The 23,251-nt window shown below is 46.0% G+C and overlaps 1 protein-coding gene across 1 annotated transcript in view; it reads right to left on the reverse strand.

Moving 5' to 3' along the window:
• Positions 1 to 23,251, reverse strand: part of cep135 (centrosomal protein 135) — a 233,192-nt gene that overhangs the window by 119,830 nt on the left and 90,111 nt on the right. Inside the window, exons 11-13 of the mRNA XM_070869899.1 lie at positions 21,209 to 21,359; positions 17,197 to 17,420; positions 5,989 to 6,144 (exon numbers count right to left, since the gene is read on the reverse strand). Coding sequence (XP_070726000.1) covers positions 5,989 to 6,144; positions 17,197 to 17,420; positions 21,209 to 21,359 — 531 coding nt within the window. The remainder of the gene's footprint in view (positions 1 to 5,988; positions 6,145 to 17,196; positions 17,421 to 21,208; positions 21,360 to 23,251) is intronic.

Here is a 23,251-nt window from a genome sequence, read left to right on the forward strand (position 1 = left end):
CGAAATCCGCACTGTGACTCCGGGAGGCGCTCCTCGGCCTCGGGGATAAGACGGCTGAGGAGGACTCGAGTGACGACTTTCCCAGTGGCTGATAGCAGGGAGATTCCTCTGTAGTTTCCGCAGTCAGACTTGTCCCCTTTTTTAAAGATGGTCACGATTACTGCATCTCTGAGATACCCCGGCATGCTCTCCTCCCTCTAGATGATGAGATGAGGTCGTGTATTCGTGCCAGCAGTGCCTCTCCGCCATACTTCAATGCCTCAGCAGGGATTCCGTCAGCACCCGTAGCTGTTGTTGTTTTTGAGCTGTCTTAGGGTTTTTTCTACCTCGTGCAGTGTTTGGGTCTCACTGAGGTGGTGGCGGGTAAGCATGCTGCGGGGGATGGAGTCGAGAACACTCAAGACAAAGGCAGAGTCTCGATTGAGGAGATCTTCGAGTGCTCCTTCCAGCGGGCCCTGACTGCCTCGGTGTGTTTGATGAGTGTTTCCCCATTCTTGGCCAGCAATGGGGTGGGGCCTTGGGTGTTTAGCCCGTAGGTGGCCTTGACTGCGATGAAGAATCCTGGCACATCATGGCTGTCGGCCAGCTGCTGTATCTCCTGTGCTTTCTTCATCCACCACCGGTTCTTCAGATCCCGGGTTTTTTGTTGGACCTCAGCCTTGAGCCGTCTGTAATGCTGTTTTGCTGTTCCCGCATTGGGTTGTTGTTTAAGGCTCAGAAACGCCCTGCGCTTGCGATCTATTAGCCCTTGAATCTCCTGATCATTCTCATCAAACCAGTTCTGGTGCTTCCTGGTTGAGTAATCGAGTGCCTCTTTGCAAGCTAGTTATGGAGGCCTGGAGGGCAGACCAAGCGCTGTGGGCATTCTGTGTCTCGGGGTTGTCAAGGCACGCCACGCAAGGCGCTGGCTGTATAGGGCTCTCTTAGCTGGGTCCTTAAGTGCTCCGGCATTGACTTTTTTGCAGCACTGCTTCTGATGCCCCCTCCGCTTTGGGGCTATGTTGATGTCGATGATGGATTGGATTAGGCGGTGATCCGTCCAGCAGTCGTCAGCTACTGTCATGGCACAGGCGATGTGTACATCCTTGTGATCCCTGGCTCGTACGATGACATAAGCAAGCAGGTACCAGTGCTTGAAGCGATGGTGTTGCCACAATACCTTGTATTTGTTCCACTGGCGGAACAAGGTATTAGTGATGACAAGTTCGTGCTCTAGACATTTTGTCAGGAGTAGGGTACCATTGAAGTTGGCTTTCCTTACCCCCTCTCTGCCAATCACGCCTCCCCAGAAGTCTGTGTCCTTGCCAACCCTGGCATTGAAGTCACCGAGGAGGATAAGTTTGTCGCCCACGGGGACGCAGGCCAGGGATTTTTCAAGGTTGGCATAAAAACCTTCTCTGGTCTCATCAGTTGCATCAAGTGTCGGGATGTACGCACTACTGATGACTGTGGCGCACTGGGTCCGGGATAGGGTGAGTCGAAGAGTCATGAGTTAGTCCCACAGGGGGAGTCTTTGAGGTGGTCAACCAGCTCTTTTTTGTTCTGTTCCTAACACAGATGAGACTGCATACATGGAGGTTAAAATAACAGTGACCTCAGTATTTATTAAGACACTCCAGAGTGAGGAACAGGCCTTCGGGGCTGGCTTGTACATAGTGCTCCAAAGGAATGCTGGGATCCCTTGGGACTTCAGGGGATGTGTCCCTGGTGGCGGAACATGGGAGTGCATGCTTTACAGATACACATCATCACTCCCCCCCAAAGTCAAAGTGAAAACTATTTACAAGGTGAGACGGTCGGGAGCCTTTCTTTCCCTGGTGGACTGCCTCGGTACAAATATCTGTTCTGGTGTGTTGGCTGTGTCCTCGCTGGGCTGGCGTGTTGGCTGTGTCCTCGCTGGGCTGGTGTGTTGTTGGCCCTGCAGGGCTGCTAGGTGAGCCTGGCCTTGCTGGGCTGTTGGGCGTGATGGGTTCGATTTCCTGGTCCGGCGTGGTGTCATTGATCCTTTGTGTGTGTGTTGTGGGCTCGAAAAAGGTGGCGTCTGCTGTGGGTTGTTCAGGAGAGTCTGTGAACCGCAGCCTCGTTTGGTCCAAGTGCTTTCTGCAAATATGTCCATTGTCTAGTTTGACGACAAACACCCTACTCCCTTCTTTAGCTATCACCGTGCCCGCGATCCACTTGGGACCATGTCCATAGTTTAGCACATACACAGGGTCATTCAGATCAATTTCCTGTGACACAGTGGCCATCGTTTGCATTTTGTTGCTGCCGCCTGCTCTCTATCTGAACATGCAGGTTGGGGTGAACCAGCGAGAGTCTGGTTTTAAGTGTCCTTTTCATGAGTAGATTAGCCGGGGGCACCCATGAGCGAGTGGGGTCTCGTGCAGTAGCTGAGCAGTACTCGGGACAGGCGGGTTTGGAGTGAGCCTTCTGTGACTCATTTGAGGCTCTGTTTGATTGTTTGTACTGCCCGCTCTGCCTGCTCATTGGAGGCTGGTTTAAACGGGGCCGAGGTGACAAGTTTGATCCCATTGCGAATCATGAATTCTTTAAATTCGGCACTGGTGAAACATGGCCCATTGTCACTGACCAGTATGTCAGGCCGGCCGTGGGTGGCAAACATGGCCCTCAGGCTTTCAATGGTTGCAGTGGCGGTGCTTCCCGACATTATTTCAAACTCAATCCATTTCGAAAAAGCATCCACCACCACCAGGAACATTTTACCGAGAAACGAGCCCGCATAGTCGACATGGATCCTTGACCATGGTCTAGAGGGCCAGGACCACAAACTTAGTGGTGCCTCTCTGGGCGCGTTGCTCAACTGAGCACACGCTGCATTGCCGTACACAGGGCTCGACGTCAGAGTCGATACCGGGCCACCACACGTGGGATCTATCGCTTTCATCATTACTATACCCGGGTGTGTGCTGTGGAGATCCGAAATGAATGTCTCCCTGCCCTTTTTGGGTAGCACTATGCGGTTACTCCACAACAGGCAGTCTGCCTGAATGGACAGCTCGTCCTTTCACCGCTGGAAAAGCTTGATTAGCTCCCATGCAGAACACAGTTCTTTTACTGGAGACAGCAGAGGATCTTGGCTGGTCCAAGTCCTAATCTGGTGGGCCATGACAGGTGATTTATCATTTTCAAAAGCTTCCATGACCATCAACAAGTCTACAGGCTGCGCCACCATCAAAAAGTTTTCAGGCTGCGCCATTTCCACCCCCATGGTGGGCAAAGGTAGTCGACTGAGAGCATCCGCATAGTTCTCGGTGCCTGGCCTGTGGCGGATGGTGCAGTTATGCGCTGATAGCGCGAGTGCCCACCTTTGTATGTGGGCTGAGGCATTAGTATTTATCCCCTTGTTTTCAACAAACAGGGATATGAGGGGCTTGTGATCGGTTTCCAGCTCAAATTTGAGGACAAGCAGGTATTTTCTTTACCCCGAACACACATGTTAATGCTTCTTTCTCAATCATGCTGTCGGCCCTCTCGGCCTTAGACAAGCTCCTGGAGGCATAGGCGACAGGCTGCAACTTCCCCGCAACGTTAGCTTGTTGTAATACACACCCGACTCCGTACAACGATGCGTCACATGCTAGCACAAGTCTTTTACACGGGTTATACAATACAAGCAGCTTGTTGGAGCATAAAATGTTTCTGGCTTTCTCAAAAGCAATTACTTGATTTTTCCCCCATACCCACTTCTCACCTTTGTGCAATAACACTTGTAGGGGCTCTAAAAGGCTGCTTAACTCTGGTAGGAAGTTACCAAAATAGTTGAGGAGTCTCAGGAATGACTGTGACGTTCTGTTGCCTGGGCGCATTCCTGATAGCCTCTGTCTTAGCGTCTTGAGTTAGTCCCGCAGGGAGAGTCTTTGAGGTGGTCAACCAGCTCTTTCTTGTTGTGTTCCTAACACAGATGAGACTGCATACAGGGAGGTTAAAATAACAGTGACCTCAGTCTTTATTAAGACACTCCAGAGTGAGTAACAGGCCTTAGCGGCCGGCTTATATGCTGGGATCCCTTGGGACTTCAGGGGATGCGCTCTCTGGTGGCAGAACATGGGAGTGCATGCTTTACAGATACACAATCGTTTTTGATAGCCATGGAGGCGGCGTTCTTCTTCTGGTTTCCCTTCCCAGCAGAAGGTGTAACCTCCACCTTGTTCCTTGAGCTGGCCTTCCCCTGCCCGCCAGGTCTCGCTTAGGGCGGCGATGTCAATATCGAAGCGTCTAAGTTCCTGGGCAACAATGGCGGTGCAGCGCTCTGGCCTGTCGCTGTTGGGGTTGTCCATGAGAGTCCTGACATTCCAGGTCCCGAACTTCATGTTAACAGAGTGGAAGATGCCTGTGCGTGCGTTCTTTTAACGTGGGGTGGTCGTTGCACACCTGCTACCACACGTGCTTAGCTGAGCGAGGTCTAGATCCAGTGGCAAGGGGGTCCAGGACAACTGGAGACCATGCACTGCTATATGGGCCTAGTTGCCTGTGGCGAGATGTTGGCCGCAGGCTCGGCGCTGGATAGCGCCCTTGGTGATAGGTGGTCCAAGGCCTGGTTGGGGGCCAGCATTGGGAGGGTCAGTGGTCCACTGGGGTTCAGGGTGGGAGGGCAGGCGGGTCACAGCCATGGTACTCACCACGTATTGGAGATGGAGAAGAGGCCAGGTCACCGGTGGGGAAGGAGAGCTCCAGTCGTCGCTGAAGGAGGAGAGGCGGCCAGTCGCCGATGTGGGAGAGGGGGACCCGGTTGTCGTTGAGGAGGAGGTCGTCTGTCGCAGAAAGTGTTCTGATTGTCACTGGAGGGGGGGCGGAGGCCCTATGTCCAGGTCAAGGGCGCTGCCTCCGGGAATTGCCGGGGGGGCGTCGGAGGTCAGCGATGGGAAGCCTGTGGTAGGCCCGGATGGCCAGAACTTGTAGGACTCGTTGGGGGTCCTCGGAGGTCGCCGGGAAATGTCGGAGGTCGTCGGGAGATGCCGGAGGTCAACTGGGGGGCGTTGGAGGTTGCTGGGAGACATTGGAGGTCGACCGGGGGGCGTCGGAGGTCGGCCGGGGGGCGTCGGAGGTCGGCCGGGGAACGTCGATGGGCGATGTGGTAGGAAGCCTGAGGTCGGCCCAAACTCGTGGGACTCGCAGGGTTGGGGCTAGGGTGGGGGATAAGGATTTGGGTTTACGTGCTTAGCTCCCCTATTAGGGTCTATTTGGTTGGGGGAGTTTTAAATAGCGGGAGGTGGGGGGGGAAAGTTGCCGAGATCTGGTGGGATTTGTTTGGAGCGGGGAGCTCCCTAGGGACCCATCACCCGGCAGCCATGGCGTTTCCCACATGACAACAGTGACTACATTCCAAAAGCATTTCACTGGCTGTAAAGTTCTTTGAGACGTCCAGTGGTTGTAAAAGCCGCTATATAAATCCAAATCTTTCTTTATATTTATCCTGATAACTTTTAAAACTGCACTTGCACATATTCATCTGGCTTATTTTTAAAACAGTTAACCAACAACACTAAATGCACTTAATAAAGATACGATAATCTATTTTTTTGTTGTTTTACTTTTGTCAATGGACATTACCTTGCATTTGTGCCCACATTAAATTTAGTTCCACATAAGTAGCCTTGAAGCTATGACCTGGTGTGTTTTAGACTACTTTGATGAGAATATTTCTTTAGCAAGCTAAGAGAAAAGGTACACAACATGGAATAAATAACATTTGTCAAAGACCCACAAGTACATTCAAGATGGGTGCTTGATTTGTCCTAAAGGCTTGAGAGTTTGACAGTTTAGCAAAAGCCTTTAAAACATTCACTCAGTCACTTAATCCAGATTCAGGTACTAGCAATGAGTGACAGCTACAAGCGGCACTTTTTGTTAAGGTTGTTTTGCAAAAATGGCCTTACACCACAAATCTTCTAAAAGGCCATACTAGTTGAATAGATACCTTACTACACCAAATGAAGAATTCACAATTCATTAAAACTCCACCACTACCTGTTCATACATCATAAGCAGTTTGTCACGCTCTGCTGTCAGCGCCTTGACATTTGATTGGATTTCTGCCATGTGTTGTTCAAATTTGTCGAGCACTGATTGTAACTCATTCCGCTCTCTGATAGCCTGCAAGAGTTCAGAGCTGAGGCTACTACTCTGTGGGAAGAAATAACATTTCCTTTTAATGCATTAAAACTAATATTCTGTCAGTATAGTTTGTAAAAAAAAACCTAGCATTTAACCAAAGCATATGAACAGTAAGCACATACCATTTTAATTACCACTAACATGAATTTATTTAGCACATTGATATTGCTGAAAGCATAATATATAATTTTATTTATACAATATATATACTAGATATAAACAAATGGAAACATAGAAAATAGCAGTAGTAGGCCATTCGGCCCTTCGAGCCTGCACCGCCATTCAATATGATCATGGCTGATATCCCCGCTTTCTCCCCATGTCTTTTGTGTCTAAAAATCTATCTATCTCCTTCTTAAGTATAATCAGTGACTTGGCCTCCACAGCCTTCCGTGGTAGAAAATTCCACAGATTCACCAACCTCCAAGTGAAGAAATTTCTCCTCATCTCAGTCCTAAATTTCTTACTCCGTATCTTGAGACTGTGACCCCTTGTTCTCGACTTCCCAGCCAGGGGAAACATCCTCCCTGCATCCAGTCTATCCAACCCCGTCAGAATTTTATACGTTTCAATGAAATCCACTCTCAATTCTTCTAAACTCTAGTGAATACAGGCCTAGTCGACCCAACCTCTCCTCATACGACAGTCCTGCCATCCCAGGAATTACTCAGGAACCTTCACCACACTCCCTCTATGGCAAGTATATCCTTTCTTAGGTAAGACCAAAACTGCACACAATACTCCAGATGTGGTCTCACCAAGGCCTTGTATAACTATAGTAAGACATCCTTGGCTCCTGTACTCAAATACCAGATATCTAATTCTTCTGAGAGTTAATATTTGGATCAATACTAATGGATGTGACTTTGGTATTGTTGTGGATTTACACAGGTGATGCTTCCTATTGCTTTATAGGCAGATATTCTGATGGCAATGTAATATTTCTAAGTAATGTAGAAAAGTAATAAGCACACAAGTATGTAACAGTATCACATGACAAATATAACAGTGTAAAAAATAATTTTGTACAGCATGATGCTGGGTTTTTCAGTAATAGGTTACTTGCATACATTAAATACACCATCACAAAAGACAACCTGTGGCTCCCAGGTGGTCTAGTATAGGCAATAGTATATATACCATAAAGTAATACAGACCAAAAGGTTCAATTAGAAGTTAAGTAATCTTAGCGGGAACAGCAGCAACCCCACAATAATTGGAATCAGTTCCTGGGGTCAGGAAGGAGAATGTCAGACAGAGTTCCTGTTCCGTATTGCTGTCCAGTGAACTCTGGAGAAAAATGTATTTTCAGGCATCAGGCAAGAAAAGGATTTCCTGGCTTTGATATCCTTCATATCAAACTGCCTACTGACACATTATCTAGACGCACGTGATGAACGGCCACTTTTTATTTACTCGTTCATGGGATGTGGGCGTCGCTGGCAAGGCCAAAATTTATTGCCAAACGGTAACTGCCCTTGAGAAGGTGGTGGTGAGCTGCCTTCTTCAACCGCCGCAGTCTGTGAGATGAAGGTATTCCCAGTGCTGTCCATGTTTGGACCAAGACAGTAATGAGGTCGGGAGTTGAGTGGACCTGGTGGAACCCAAAGTGAGCAGATTATTGGTGAGTAAATGTTGCTTAATAGCACATTCAACGACACCTTCCATCACTTTGATGATGATTGGGAGTAGATTGATGGGGTGGTAATTAGCCAGTTTGGATTTGACCTGCCTTTTGTGGACAGGACATACCTGGGCAATTTCCTACTTTGTCGCGTAGATGCCAGTGTAGCAGCTATACTGGAACAGCTTGGCTAGGGGCGCGGCTAGTTCTTCAGCACTACAGCCAGGATGTTGTTGGGGCCCATTGCCTTTGCTGCATCCATTGTGCTCAACCGTTTCTTGGTATCATGTGGAGATATTCGAATTAGCTGAAGACTGGCTTTTATGATGGCGGGGACCTCAGGAGGAGGCAGAGATGGATCAACCACTTGGCACTTCTGGCTGAAGATGGCTGCAAACGCTTCAGCCTTGCCTTTTGCATTCACGTGCTGGGCTCCACCAGCATTGAGAATGAGGATGTTCATGGAGCCTCCGGCTCCCGTTAGTTGTTTAATTGTCCACCACTATTCACCACTGGATGTGACAGGATTACAGAACTTTGATCTGATCCGTTGGTTGTGGGATCGCTTAGCTCTGTTTACAGCATGCTGCTTCCGCCGTTTAGTATGCATGCAGTCCAGTGTTGTAGTATCATCAGTTTGGCATCTCATTTTTAGTTACGCCTGGTGCTGTTCCTGACATGCTTTTCTACACTCCTCATTGAACCAGGGTTGGTCCCCTGGTTTGATGGTAATGGTAGAGTGAGAGATATGCCGGGTTATGAGGTTACAGATTGTGGTGGAATACAATGCTGCCATTGCTGATGGCCTACAGCGTCACATGGATGCTCAATTTTGAGTTGCTGGATCTGTTCTGAATCTATCCCACTTAGCACGGTGGTAGAGCCACACAATACGATGAAGGGCGTCCTCAGTGTAAAGACGGGACTTCGGATCCACAAGGTGGTCACGGCTACCAATACTGTCATGGACAGATGCACCTGCAACAGGTAGAGTGGTTAGGACGAGGTCAAGTAGGTTTTTCTTGTGTTGGTTCTCTCACCATCAACCGCAGGCCCAGTCTGGCAGCTATGTCCTTCAGGACTTGGCCAGCTTGGTCAGTTGTGGTACTACCAAGCCACTCTTGATGATGGACATTGAAGTACCCTCACCCAGAGTACATTCTGTGCCCTTGCTACTCTTAGTGCTTCTTCCAAGTGGTGTTCAACATGGAGGAATACTGATTCATCAGCTGAGTGAGGGCGGTAGGTGATAATCAGCAGGAGGTTTCCTTATCCATGTATGACCATGTGAGCTTATGGGCTCTGGAGTTAATGTTGAGGACTCCCAGGGGTACTCCCTGCCAACTATATACCACTGTGCCACTACCTCTGGTGGATCTGTCCTGCAGATTGGACAGGACATATACAGGGACCAGTGATGGAGGAGTCTGGGACGTTTTCTGAATTATTCTGTATGATTCTGTGAGCATGACTATGTCAGACTTTTGCTTGACTAGTCTGAGACAGTTCTCCCAATATTGGCACAAGTCCCCAGATGTTAGCGAAGAGGGCTTTGCAGGGTCAACTGGATTGGATGTGCCTTTGCCGTGTCCAAATCCGGTGCCTAGGTAAATGGCAGATGATCAATCTGGTTTTATTCTTATTATTGTTTTTCATAGCTGTCTTTTACAACTGAGTGTCTTGCTAGGCCATTTCAGAGGGCAGTTCAGGGACAACCATATTGCTATGGATCTGGAATTACATATAGGCCATATCAGGTAAGGACGGCAGATTTTCTTCCCAAATGGACATTAGTCAACCAGATGGGTGTCAGAAAGCTGCAAATACGTTGGAACCATACTGTGACTTCTCATCCTCAGGAAAGGGGAGAAAAACATTTGGGGAAAATGCCAGCTGACAAAATCATGAGTGCAAAACAGAATATCTATCCAAGTATAATAGAATCCTTGAGCTTGTAGTTCTATAGCATCACTAGCCTTTTGAAATTGGTGGTTAATGCTCTGATGATCAGATCTGGTATTCTTATTTCCTCCAAAGATGGCACTATAGCCTCTCAGCTCTTTTTAAACATGATGGGCACAAATTTGTAGCCCCAGGTCAAGGTGCAACTGGGGCAGATCTCCAGTCAAGTGGCTAGAAAATAGGATGGAATCACTTTTTTTTTTATAACTGACAATTTTCTGGTGGGAAGACTGATTTTTTTGATTGTCCCCACCCTCTCAATTAAGGAGTCATGTTGAGGAAGCAGCTGAGTAACAGTGGGAAATCTAGCATTTATGTGCTTAAAATGCCTCAGCAGAAATTTTTCCAGCTAAAAGCTGGCATGACTCCTCCAAAATTTTGAAGCCCTTTGAGAGGCTCTAAACTGTCCCCAGACCAAGATAATTGATCACAGAAGAGATGTATTGAGGCAAAATAGCTTCATTTGGAGCTGAAGACACAAAGTTAATTTTTACCATTGGCCCAGAAGGCCTGGGGGAATCTCGGGTCGTGCAGCTGCGGGCTGTTCCATTTTACAAGGCATGTGGGTGGATGGGGGCTCTGCTCCATCACTGCTGGGCTGACGGCGGGGGGGTGGGGGTGCGGCGGGGAGTGGAGAAGGGGGCATGTGGGAAAGAGATCCCATCTCCACCCCCAATGGAATTTTCGGCCCAACACATCTAAAACACATAGACTATCCTCTAACTGAGATCAACGTCACGGGAGATTCACTGCTGATGTATTGTTTTGTGTCTAGCATGCACTACCTGTACGTGTAACACCTACACCCTGTAACTTTCTTGCACTTTTTCCATCACACCTGTCTGTAACACTTTCCTGTTATACTTACAACCGTCCCATTTTAACCATATTTCTAATATTCATCTTTGATTAGAATATTCTTCCCATGTGACTCACTTCAGTTCCAGTGCTCTTAGCTAATCATTTGCATCGCCAAGCTGCGAGTGTCACTGTCCTCAACAGTTTCACATCCCTGAGTCCCTTCCCACCATGGCCTTGGAAATAGCGGATGCATTGACTGTCATTTTCGAACATTCCATAGACTCTGGATCAGTTCCTATGGAGTGGAGGGTAGCCAATGTAACCCCACTTTTTAAAAAAGGAGGGAGAGAGAAAACAGGGAATTATAGACTGGTCAGCCTGACATCGGTAGTGGGTAAAATGATGAAATCAATTATTAAGGATGTCATAGCAGCGCATTTGGAAAGAGATGATATGATAGGTCCAAGTCAGCATGGATTTGTGAAAGAGAAATCATGCTTGACAAATCTTCTGGAATTTTTTGAGGATGTTTCCAGTAGAGTGGACAAGGGAGAACCAGTTGATGTGGTGTATTTGGACTTTCAGAAGGCTTTCAACAAGGTCCCACACAAGAGATTAATGTGCAAAGTTAAAGCACATGGGATTGGGGGTAGTGTGCTGACATGGATTGAGAACTGGTTGTCAGACAGGAAGCAAAGAGTAGGAGTAAATGGGTACTTTTCAGAATGGCAGGCAGTGACTCGTGGGGTACTGCAAGGTTCTGTGCTGGGGCCCCAGCTGTTTACATTGTACATTAATGATTTAGACGAGGGGATTAAATGTAGTATCTCCAAATTTGCGGATGACACTAAGTTGGGTGGCAGGAGGATGCTATGAGGCTGCAGAGTGACTTGGATAGGTTAGGTGAGTGGACAAATGCATGGCAGATGAAGTATAATGTGGATAAATGTGAGATTATCCACTTTGGTGGTAAAAACAGAGACACAGACTATTATCTGAATGGTGACAGATTAGGAAAAGGGGAGGTGCAACAAGACCTCGGTGTCATGGTACATCAGCCATTGAAGATTGGCATGCAGGTACAGCAGGCGGTTAAGAAAGCAAATGGCATGTTGGCCTTCATAGCGACGGGATTTGAGTACAGGGGCAGGGAGGTGTTACTACAGTTGTACAGGGTCTTGGTGAGGCCACACCTGGAGTATTATGTACAGTTTTGGTCTCCTAACTTGAGGAAGGACATTCTTGCTATTGAGGGAGTGCAGCGAAGGTTCACCAGACAGATTCCCGGGATGGCGGGACTGACATATCAAGAAAGACTGGATCAACTGGGCTTGTATTCACTGGAGTTCAGAAGAATGAGAGGGGATCTCATAGCAACATTTAAAATTCTGATGGGTTTAGACAGGTTAGATGCAGGAAGAATGTTCCCAATGTTGGGGAAGTCCAGAACCAGGGGTCACAGTCTAAGGATAAGGGGTAAGCCATTTAGGACCAAGATGAAGAGAAACTTCTTCACCCAGAGAGTGGTGAACCTGTGGAATTCTCTACCACAGAAAGTTGTTGAGGCCAATTCACTAAATATATTCAAAAAGGAGTTAGATGTAGTCCTTACTACTAGGGGAATCAAGGGGTATATCGAGAAAGCAGGAATGGGGTACTGAAGTTGCATGTTCAGCCATGAACTCATTGAATGGCGGTGCAGGCTCGAAGGGCCGAATGGCCTACTCCTGCACCTATTTTCTGTATTTCTTTGCTTCTATTCCCCAACATTTCCAGAACCCGTTAACTTATCCCACACCCATCACTCCTCTTCCAGTGATCCCAGAACCACATTCCATCACTCCCCAGGACTTTTACATGCCTCCTGGAACATCTCCTCTACCATTTCCTGTGTATTCTGGGACTTTAAAAAGATAAGATTGAGTACATATACAATTTAATTGTGTAATTCAGACCTGAAAATACTAACACTGCCAGAATGCCATGTAATAAAAACACAATTTGACTTACTTGATCAATGTAGATCAGATGCCTTGATAATATAAACGCATTGGAGGCGCGGGAGTGCGAGCAGCAGGGAGTCCGGGGACGTCGGAGGCCTCCAAAAGGCCCAGCGCGTCGGAGAGGCGGGAGTGCGAGCAGCAGGGAGTCCGGGGACGGCGGAGGCCTACAAAAGGCCCAGCGCGTCGGAGAGGCGGGAGTGTGAGCAGCAGGGAGTCTGGGGACGTCGGAGGCCAACAAAAGGCCAGCCGGTGCAGCTGCAGCAGGGAGGCAAAAAGAAGTAGAAAGAAATCGAAAGGTGACGTCACAGCCAAGAGGGTAAGTGATTGGCTGGTGATTGGTAAATCTTTTTTCTTTTTCTTTTCTTTATCAGTAAGTAACCTTTAGCATTGTTGTTGCCAATTTAAGTTTATCGAAGGGTTAAGGCATGGTAGGACAGCTCGGACACGTGTTATGCTCCTCCTGTACTATGTGGGAAGTCAGGGACGCTGCCGGTGTCCCTGATGACTATGTGTGCGGGAAGAGCATCCGCCTCCAGTTCTTGACAGACTGCATTGCGGCACAGGAGTTGCAGGTGGATTCACTCTGGAGCATCCACGATGCTGAGAATGACGTGAATAGCATGTTTCATGAGTTGGTCTCACCGCAGGTAAAGGGTACACAGCCAGATAGTAAATGGGTGACCAACAGGAAGAGCAGTGGAAGGAAGGGAGTGCAGGGGTCCCCTGCGGTCATCCCCCTGCAAAACAGATACACCGTATTGGGTACTGTTGAGGGGGATGACTCATCAGGGGAGGGCAGCAGCAGCCAAGTTCATGACACCGTGGGTGGCTCTGCTGGGCAGGAGGGCAGGAAAAAAGAATGGGGGAGCTATAGTGATAGAGGATTCGATTGTAAGGAGAATAGATAGGTGTTTCTGCGGCCACAACCGAGACTCCAGGATGGTATGTTGCCTCCCTGGTGCAAGGGTCAAGGATGTCTCGGAGCGGGTGCAGGACATTCTGAAAAGGGAGGGTGAACAGCCAGTTGTCGTGGTGCACATTGGTACCAACGATATAGGTAAAAAACGGGATGACATCCTACGAGACGAATTGAGGGAGCTAGGAGCTAAATTAAAAAGTAGGACCTCAAAAGTAGTAATCTCAGGATTGCTACCAGTGCCACGTGCTAGTCAGAATAGGAATCGCAGGATAGCTCAGATGAATACGGGGCTTGAGGAGTGGTGCAAAAGGGAGTGATTCAAATTCCTGGGACATTGGAACCGGTTCTGGGGAAGGTGGGACTAGTACATACCGGACGGTCTGCACCTGGGCAGGACCGGAACCAATGTCCTGGGGGGAGTGTTTGCTCGTGCTGTTGGGGAAGAGTTAAACTAACATGGCAGGGGGATGGGAAACTATGTAGGGAGGCAGAGGGAAATAAAATGGTGTCAGAAGCAAAAGGTAGAAAGGAGAATAGTAAAAGCGGAGGGCAGAAAAACCCAAGGCAAAAAACAAAAAAGGGCCATATTACAGCAAAATTCTAAAGGGGCAAAGTGTGTTAAAAAGACAAGCCTGAAGGCTCTGTGCCTCAATGCGAGGAGCATTTGGAATAAAATGGACAAATTAACTGCGCAGACAGCCGTTAACGGATATGATGTAATTGGCATCACGGAGACATGGCTCCAGGGTGACCAAGGCTGGGAATTCAACATCCAGGGGTATTCAACATTTAGAAAGGATAGGCAGAGAGGAAAAGGAGGCGGGGTGGCGTTGCTTGTTAAAGAGGAAATTAATGCAATAGTAAGGAGGGACATTCGCCTGGATGAAGTGGAATCGGTATGGGTGGAGCTGCGGAATACCAAAGGGCAGAAAACGCTAGTGGGAGTTGTGTACAGGCCACCAAACAGTAGTAGTGAGGTTGGGGACAGCATCAAACAAGAAATAAGGGATGTGCGCAATAAACGTACTGCAGTTATCATGGGCGACTTTAATCTACATATTCATTGGGCTAACCAAACTGGTAGTAATGTAATGCGGTGGAGGAGGATTTCCTGGAGTGTATTAGGGATGGTTTTCTCGACCAATATGTCGAGGAACCAACTAGAGAGCTGGCCATCCTAGACTGGGTGATGTGTAATGAGAAGGGACTAATTAACAATCTCGTTGTGCGAGGTCCCTTGGGAAAGATTGACCATAATATGGTAGAATTCTTTATTAAGATGGAGAGTGACACAGTGAATTCGGAAACTAGGGTCCTGAACTTAAGGAAAGGTAACTTCGACGGTATGAGGTGTGAATTGGCTAGAATAGACTGGCAAAGGATACTTAAAGGATTGACAGTGGATAAGCAATGGCAAACATTTAAAGATCACATGGATGAACTTCAGCAATTGCACATCACTGTCTGGAGTAAAAATAAAACGGTGAACGTGGCTCAACCGTGGCTAACAAGGGAAATTAAGGATCATGTTAAAACCAAGGAAGAGACATATAAATTGGCTAGAAAAAGTAACAAACCTGAGGACTGGGAGAAATTTAGAATTCAACAGAGGAGGACTAAGGGTTTAATTAAGAGGAGGAAAATAGAGTACGAGGGGAAGCTTGTAGGGAGCATAAAAACTGACTGCAAAAGCTTCTATAAATATGTAAAGAAAAAAAGATTAGTAAAGACAAATGTAGGTCCCTTGCAGTCGGCTTCAGGTGAATTTATAATGGTATATGAAGAAATGGCAGACCAATTGAACAAATACTTCTGTTCTGTCTTCACGAAAGAAGACACGAATAACCTTCCGAATGTACTAGGGGACAGTGGGTCTAGTGAGAAGGAGGAACTGAAGGAGATCCTTATTAGGCGGGAAATTGTGTTCGGGAAATTGATGGGATTGAAGGCTGATAAATCCCCGGGGCCTGATAGTCTGCATCCCAGAGTTCTTAAGGAAGTGGCCCTAGAAATAGTGGATGCATTGGTGATCATTTTCCAACAGGCTATTGACTCTGGATCAGTTCCTATGGACTGGAAGGTAGCTAATGTAACACCACTTTTTAAAAAAGGAGGGAGAGAGAAAACGGGTAATTATAGACCGGTTAGCCTGACATTAGTAGTGGAGAAAATGTTGGAATCAATCATTAAGGATGAAATAGCAGTGCATTTGGAAAGCAGTGACAGGATCGGTCCAAGTCAGCATGGATTTATGAAAGGGAAATCATGTTTGACGAATCTTCTAGAATTTTTTGAGGATGTAACTAGTAGAGTGGACAAGGGAGAACCAGTGGATGTGGTGTATTCGGACTTTCAAAAGACTTTTGACAAGGTCCCACTCAAGAGATTCGGCTGCAAAGTCGAAGTGCATGGTATTGGGGGTAATGTACTGACGTGGATAGAGAACTCGTTGGCAGACAGGAAGCAGATAAACAGGTCCTTTTCAGAATGGCAGGCAGTGACTAGTGGAGTGCCGCAGGGCTCAGTGCTGGGACCCCAACTCTTTACAATATACATTAATGATGTGGATGAAGGAATTGAGTGTAATATCTCCAAGTTTGCAGATGACACCAAACTGGGTGGCGGTGTGAGCTATGAGGGGGATGCCAAGAGGCTGCAGGGTGATATAGACAGGTTAGGTGAGTGGGCAAATGCATGGCAGATGCAGTATAATGTGGATAAATAAGAGGTTATCCATTTTGGGGGCAAAAACACGAAGGCAGAATATTATCTGATGGCGGCAGATTAGGAAAAGAGGAGATGTAACGAGACCTGGGTGTCATGGTTCATGAGACATTGAAGGTTGGCATGCAGGTGCAACAGGCGGTGAAGGCGGCAAATGGTATGTTGGCCTTCATAGCTAGGGGAGTTGAGTATAGGAGCAGGGAGGTCTTTCTGCAGTTGCACAGGGCCTTAAGTGAGGCCTCACCTGGAATATTGTGTTCAGTTTTGGTCTCCTAATCTGAGGAAGGACGTTCTTGGTATTGAGGGAGTGCAGCAAAGGTTCACCAGACTAATTCCAGGGATGGTTGGACTGTCATATGAGGAGAGACTGGATCAACTGGGCCTTTATTCACTGGAGTTTAGAAGGATGAGAGGGGATCTCATAGAAACGTATAAGATTCTGACGGGACTGGACAGGTTAGATGCAGGAAGAATGTTCCCGATGTTGGGGAAGTCCAGAACCAGGGGACATAGTCTTTGGATAAGGGGTAGGCCATTTAGGACTGAGATGAAGAGAAACTTCTTCATTCAGAGAGTTGTTAACCTGTGGAATTCCCTGCCGCAGACAGTTGTTGATGCCAGTTCAATGGATATATTCAAGAGGGAGTTAGATATGGTCTTTATGGCTAAGGGGATCAAGGGGTATGGAGAGAAAGCAGGAAAGGGGTACTGAGGGAATGATCAGCCATGATCTTATTGAATGGCGGTGCAGGCTCAAAGGGCCGAATGGCCTACTCCTGCACCTATTTTCTATGTTTCTATTATAGGTTACATGGCATAACACAGCATATCCTTTGATGCCCTGAAAAAATTTTTAAACAAGTGTTTGAAAACTTACTTTGCTATACAATTACAAGATATCAAGACACAATAATGGAAAGTGAAGAACAGTAAGCACGATGTACACGTTACACTCAAGTAATTTTAGTTATTTGAAATCTAAAACATCACTGTCAACCTATCCCCAACATCCATTAAGGTTTCAGTACCTTCACAGGTGGCGCCCGTGTTGAACTCCGGCCACATCTTGGAGAACAGAATGGGCTGGTTCTACCAGATACCATATCCTGCAGGTATTCCACTTCACATTTGTAATAATCCCTTTCTTCCTCCAAAGTCTTTACAAATTTGTCCAGACGAGACGGAGATGTGTCTCTTCTCAGAATACCATGCTGTGCTCGCATTCTTTCCAATTCCAGCACGATTTCTCGTTCTGAAGATTGTTGAGCATAAAAAAGTCAAATTAACCAAGGCAGTAATTTAGAAGTCTGCAACACCACATGCTGTCATGACTGATTAATACCTTAATTTTGTTTTTCAAAAGAGGTGAATTGTTTCAAAACTGAATAGCTTCCAAATATATGAAAAAAATGTATTCACTTTCAGACTGAATCATTGAAAGTCAACAGTATAAACAGGGGCTGATCTACAGACTAAGATATATATGGTGACTAAAAATAGTACAAATGTTCCAATACAATTGCAATACCCTTCCTAGAAGCCATTACAAGAACAAAAATAGAAAAAAAAGGGGGAGAAAAAGAGTGTGCCATGCTTCAGCCCAGAAGTGCCGTACCCCAGCTTAGCTCCTGTACATTGGTCCCTGAACTAATATCCAGTGAGCAGTCTGCTGGAGAGGATTCCACATCTCAGGGCCTTTCTCACATTCTCATTCTCTCTCAAATTTGATAACAGACTCTGCCCTTCTCTGCATTATAGAATGCCTACCCCTCCAGGTTCATATTTTTAAAGACTGCATTTCCCAGTGGGATCCTTGAGGATTTTCGACAAGGACACTCAGAGGTGAGTGAGCCCTTAGAAATATAGATAGAGACATAGAAAATAGGTGCAGGAGTAGGCCATTCGGCCCTTCGAGCCTGCACCGCCATTCAATGAGTTCATGGCTGAACATGCAACTTCAGTACCCCATTCCTGCTTTCTCGATTTATCCTTCAGGTATTTGTTGATCATCATCTCTAGCCTTTGTGTGAAGTTGGAGTCAAAGAGGAAATTATTGTTAATTCTCCACAAGTACATTTCCTGTTGTCAGTGAAGGAATTATCATCAGTTCAGTATATTAGAGACTACTGTTTGATCAATATCAGCACCTTGTGATGTCTTCCTTCATACATAAGAACTGTAAATTTGGTGATATATATAATGACATGAATACTGGGTAAAGTCCTGCATGGTGGGGTAATATAACCTCATTCTATCACCTGCCCTCCCTTCCTCCCACAAAATCCCAAAAGCTCCTTCAGGAACTGTCCAAAACCTGGTCTGGTACAAGATTAAAATCCCACTTACAATTAGTGGAAGTTTGGGTAATTATCCAACCTTAGAGGAGCTCACCTCCAGGAAATGTCCCTCATTAGGATTAGGGACAACTAAATTAACCGTTAGACTACCCATGCAAAAGAACCTGACCATATATACATATTACGTAATATATAGTGTATGCCTTCTGGGTCTTTCAGTCTACTACAGTGCAACGTCTGAAATCCGGAAACCTTGGGACCAAGGCTGGTCCGAAATCCGGAAATACCCGGAACGTCTTTGCCTGGGCCGAGGGAGATAGGTAGGGAGGGGGGGGGGGTCGGTGGTCTGGCGGGGTGGGAAAGAGAGAGGGGAATCGGTTGGGCCTCGGGAGGGTGGGGGGAGCAGGGAGGAGAACCCTGTGCGTGCCATCAACAGGACATTATTAATGTGATTGGAGACTGTGCTTCTGGCTATCTTTTAAATTGCTGTTAAAGCACTGAATACACCACAGGCATAAGTGCACCTTTTTCCCTCATCAGTGAAGAAAATATCAATTAATTATGCTGCTGAGCAGTGAAACAATTCACACCTTTGTAATAAATCTAGGTTAAGAGTTGGCTGACAACGAGTTACAAGGTGCCAATTCAATCAAGTAGCTATGAGAACCTTGTAAATTGTCATCACGCACCTTGAGTAGTTTATAAATATCAGTAAAACCACTGAGACTGAAACACTGCAGTAAACGGGAGTGGGTCAGTGGGGGTGGGGGTGGGGGTGGGGGTGGGGGTGGGGTGGGACGTTGGACCGCCGGATGTCAGTTGGGCCGAGGCCTGGGGGGACGAGGTCATCGTTGGTCGGGCTGAGGCCGGGGGGAGATCGGGCCACCAGAGGTTGGCCGGGCCTAGGGGTCGGGCCACTGGAGGAGGAGGGGGGGGGGGGGGGAGGAGGGGGGGGGGGGGAGGAGGAGGGGGGGGGGGGAGGAGGAGGGGGGGGGGGAGGAGGAGGGAGGGGGGGGGGTCAGAACATTCTGGATTTTGGACATCACACATCTCCTATCCCTTAACTGTTTTCCCATTCCCTTTTCTTCCTCTCTCCCTCTGCTATTCTCGTCAACCACCCTTTTCATTTGCTTTTACCCTTTTCTTCTCTTTAATTCACTGTCATGTGGGGAGGACTTGTACATCGAAGCCTAATACTTCTGGGAAATAAGAACTTTAAAAATCAGCAATGTCTTAAAATATCACTGTTATTCAGAAGAAAACTACGGTAAGAATGGGAAAGTCTGGAACTGTACCTAATACCATCTGGGAAGCCTGTGTTTTTGTGAAAATTGACACGGGGGGGGCAGAAAGTAGTAGTAGTAGTAGTAGTAGAGAAGACATTTTGTAAATATAAATGATAAAAAAGGTAACACTTTGGTGGTTAATGCAACTGAAATTTACAGCCAAGATTTCCTTCCCTTATTTATTTGATTTGTAACACTGCTTATCCGACAGCAGAAATCTACTCCAAGTTAACATTGGGAAGACCGAAGCCATTATCTTTGGTCCCTGACCATAGTTCCCTGACCACTGGCTCTATTCTTCTCCCCGGCAACTGTCTGAAGCTGAGCCAAACCGTTTACAACCTTGGGGGTTTGACCCCGAGACGAGCTTCTGACTGCATAGCCGCTCCATCATTAAGACTGCCTACTTCCACCTCTATCATCTCCCTGACCCAGCTTATCTGCTGCTGAAACCCTCATCCATGTCTTGGTTAACTGTCGACTTGATTATCCAATGCTCTCCTGACCACCTCCCATCTTCTACCCTACATATACTTGTGCTCATCCAAAACGTATTTTAACCCATTCACCCATCACTCCTGTGCTTGCTCCGGGTCCGACAACGCCTTAATTTTAAAATCATCCTTGTTTTCAAATCCCTTCATGGCCTCGCCCCTATCTCTGTAACTTCCCCCAGCCCTACAAGTCGTTGAGATCACCGCACTCCTCCAATTCTGACATCTTGAGCAACTCCAATTTTAATCACTCCACTACTGGCGGCCGTGTATTGGCCCAAAGCTCTGGAATGCCTTCCCTAAACCGCTCCGCTTCTCTCTGCTCAATTAAGATGCTCCTTAAAACCTACCACTTTGACCATTAGTTTTCCTGATAGCGTCTTCTACGGCTCGGTGTCAAATTTTTATTGATAACGTTCTTGTTAGCACTTTGCGACGTTTTGCTATGTTAAAGGCGCCATACAAATGCAAGTTGTTAATTTAACTGCCTTTTTTAGATACTTAGTACTATTTACCAAGCTACTAGTAAAAATATTAACTTTGGGGAGTATCAATGTTAGCTTTTATATTACCCACAGTATCTTCAAGACTAGAAACGTTGTGATACTAAATGTATTTTGTGATATAAATGCTTTCAAGAAATGGTTCAAGTTCATAAACAGACTTTATGCTACTAGAACGACAGGGGTAAGAAAGTGCTGTCTCTATTTTGTTTTACCAACAAAGTTACTTTTTTGTCCACACTAATTCTATATATATATTTAAAACACACCAGCAAGGCAATGTCAGTGTATTTGAGCTAGACAGAAGCAACTGCTAACAAATACATTAAATAAAAAGAAAATATCAGCATTCAGTAGTCAATAAGAACTCAGAAAGCAATCAATAATGTTTACTATTTCAGATGTAAAGACAGAATTAAGAAAAATTATGCTACAATTTTCATGCTCGATCTACGGCTACCTGTTGCTACTTGTTTATCAACTCGATCAACCAGCCTTTGCTTTTCCTGTTTAATTTGATTTAACAAATCATTAAGAGTTTGATTTTCTTCCGATTTACAGTGCAGCTCTTCCTGAAGCTTGGTGTGGTCATTATGTGTTGCAGTCAGTTCCTGGAACAGTATATAATTATACATTTAGAAAAAGAGTTCAATACTTTTCCCAGTAATTAATTAGAACCATCAAGCATTTCATCATAGTTTTCATTAGAATGTTATAATCACAATTGCTGCCAGACAAAACCATGCTAAATATTAAACACATTCACACTTATCTTCTCTAGAAAACATAGCTTATTGTAGTATTTCCCAATTAGAATAGACATGAGTTGAGGAAACTCCATTAACTGGCCACAGCATATGCCATTCCTTTAATAAGAGGAAACTTTGGGTATGTTACATTGATAGAAGGGTGCTGGGTTAGCGGTACTTAAGCTGAATCCCCCATGACATAGGAGTGCCACTTTCAGTTCTTAGGACCCATAACATCTTGGTCTGTGTCACCCTGAGAGACACAGTTTGCCTCAATTTATTGATAATCTGCTATTAGTGGCAGGAGAACCCTGTGCATGCTATCAACAGGACATTATTGTGATTGGAGACTGGGCTTCTGGCTATCTTTTAAATTGTGAATAATTGCTGTTAAAGCACTGAACACACCACAGGCACAAGTGCACCTTTTTCCTTCATCAGTAAAGAAAATTAATTATGCTGCTGAGCAGTGAAATGATTCACACCTTTGTAATAAATATCGGTTAAGAGTTGGCTGACTAGGTACCAATTCAATCAAGTAGCTATGAGTACCTTGTAAATTGTCATCACAAACCTTGAGCAGTTCATAAATGTCAGTAAAACCACTGAGACTGAAACATTGCAGTAAACGGTGCCTTTCCAGCAAATCTTGGTTAAAAAAACAAATGAGCACAAAGAGTTGTGACTAACATTCCATCATTCCTTTATTTTTTTTGTTTAAATAGTGCCTACTGGTGAAATTATTGTGGGTGCTGGTTTAGAGATGGTAATAAATATAACACTGTGAAAGAATTGAATTTTGACGAAAAGGAGTGGGTTAAGATGATCCTGGAAAAGAATGGTACCGAGCATGAAGACATGATTCACACTGGAACCAATGACAAAGATGAACAGGATGGAGGTCTTGCAAAGGGAGATTGAAGAGTTAGGTATTAGATTAAAAAGCAGCGTAGTAATCTCAGGATTGCTTGCACTGTCGTGTGCTGGGTCAGCAGGTTAGACAAATCAACGTGTGGTAGGAGCAATAGTGTAGAAGGTAGGTTTTCAGATTTCTAGGATATTGAGGGGAGTTCTGGGGACAGGGAGAAAGTCTAGACTGGGTGGGCTTCACCTAAATCAAACTGGTATCAATTAGTGAGCAAGGGGTGGGGGGGGCTACAAATAATTTCATTGAAGGAGCAAAGCAATCTAAACTAGTAAGTTTAAAGGCAGTGGGTATAAAGAGACATACATTGGGGCAGATGGAGGAGGGTAAGAAGGACAATGAGAATGATAGTGAAGGAAAGTATAGATAAAAATAGAAGAGAAGCATTACAACTGTTTGCCATCACTTCAGCCTCTGAATCCAGAGTAAAGTAACAGTATTACAATATAGAGGGGTAATGTACATGCAAGGGTAGTTAAGCTAGGACAACATGACCACAGAAGAAAGGTAATGGATAGCCTTGCTGCTGGTGTCCCTAGTCAAGCATCCCAGAGGAAGGCAGAACTACCCGACATTGCAGCAGCCAACCTACTGAAAGGAAGAGAAAAGAAAGACTTGGATTTATATAGTGCCTTTCACGACCACCGGACGTCCCAAAGCGCTTTACAGCCAATGAAGTACTTTTGGAGTGTAGTCACTGTTGTAATTTGGAAAACACGGCAACCAACTTACAAGAGGTTGTACGTTTAATGCTCATATTAGAGGGATAGTCGAATCAAAAGTTGTTATTGATATATTGAACACTCGCTATAAACTTAATTATCTTAAG

The sequence above is a fragment of the Pristiophorus japonicus genome, chromosome 2 (assembly GCF_044704955.1).
Source record: "Pristiophorus japonicus isolate sPriJap1 chromosome 2, sPriJap1.hap1, whole genome shotgun sequence".
Taxonomy (NCBI): Eukaryota; Metazoa; Chordata; class Chondrichthyes; family Pristiophoridae; genus Pristiophorus; species Pristiophorus japonicus.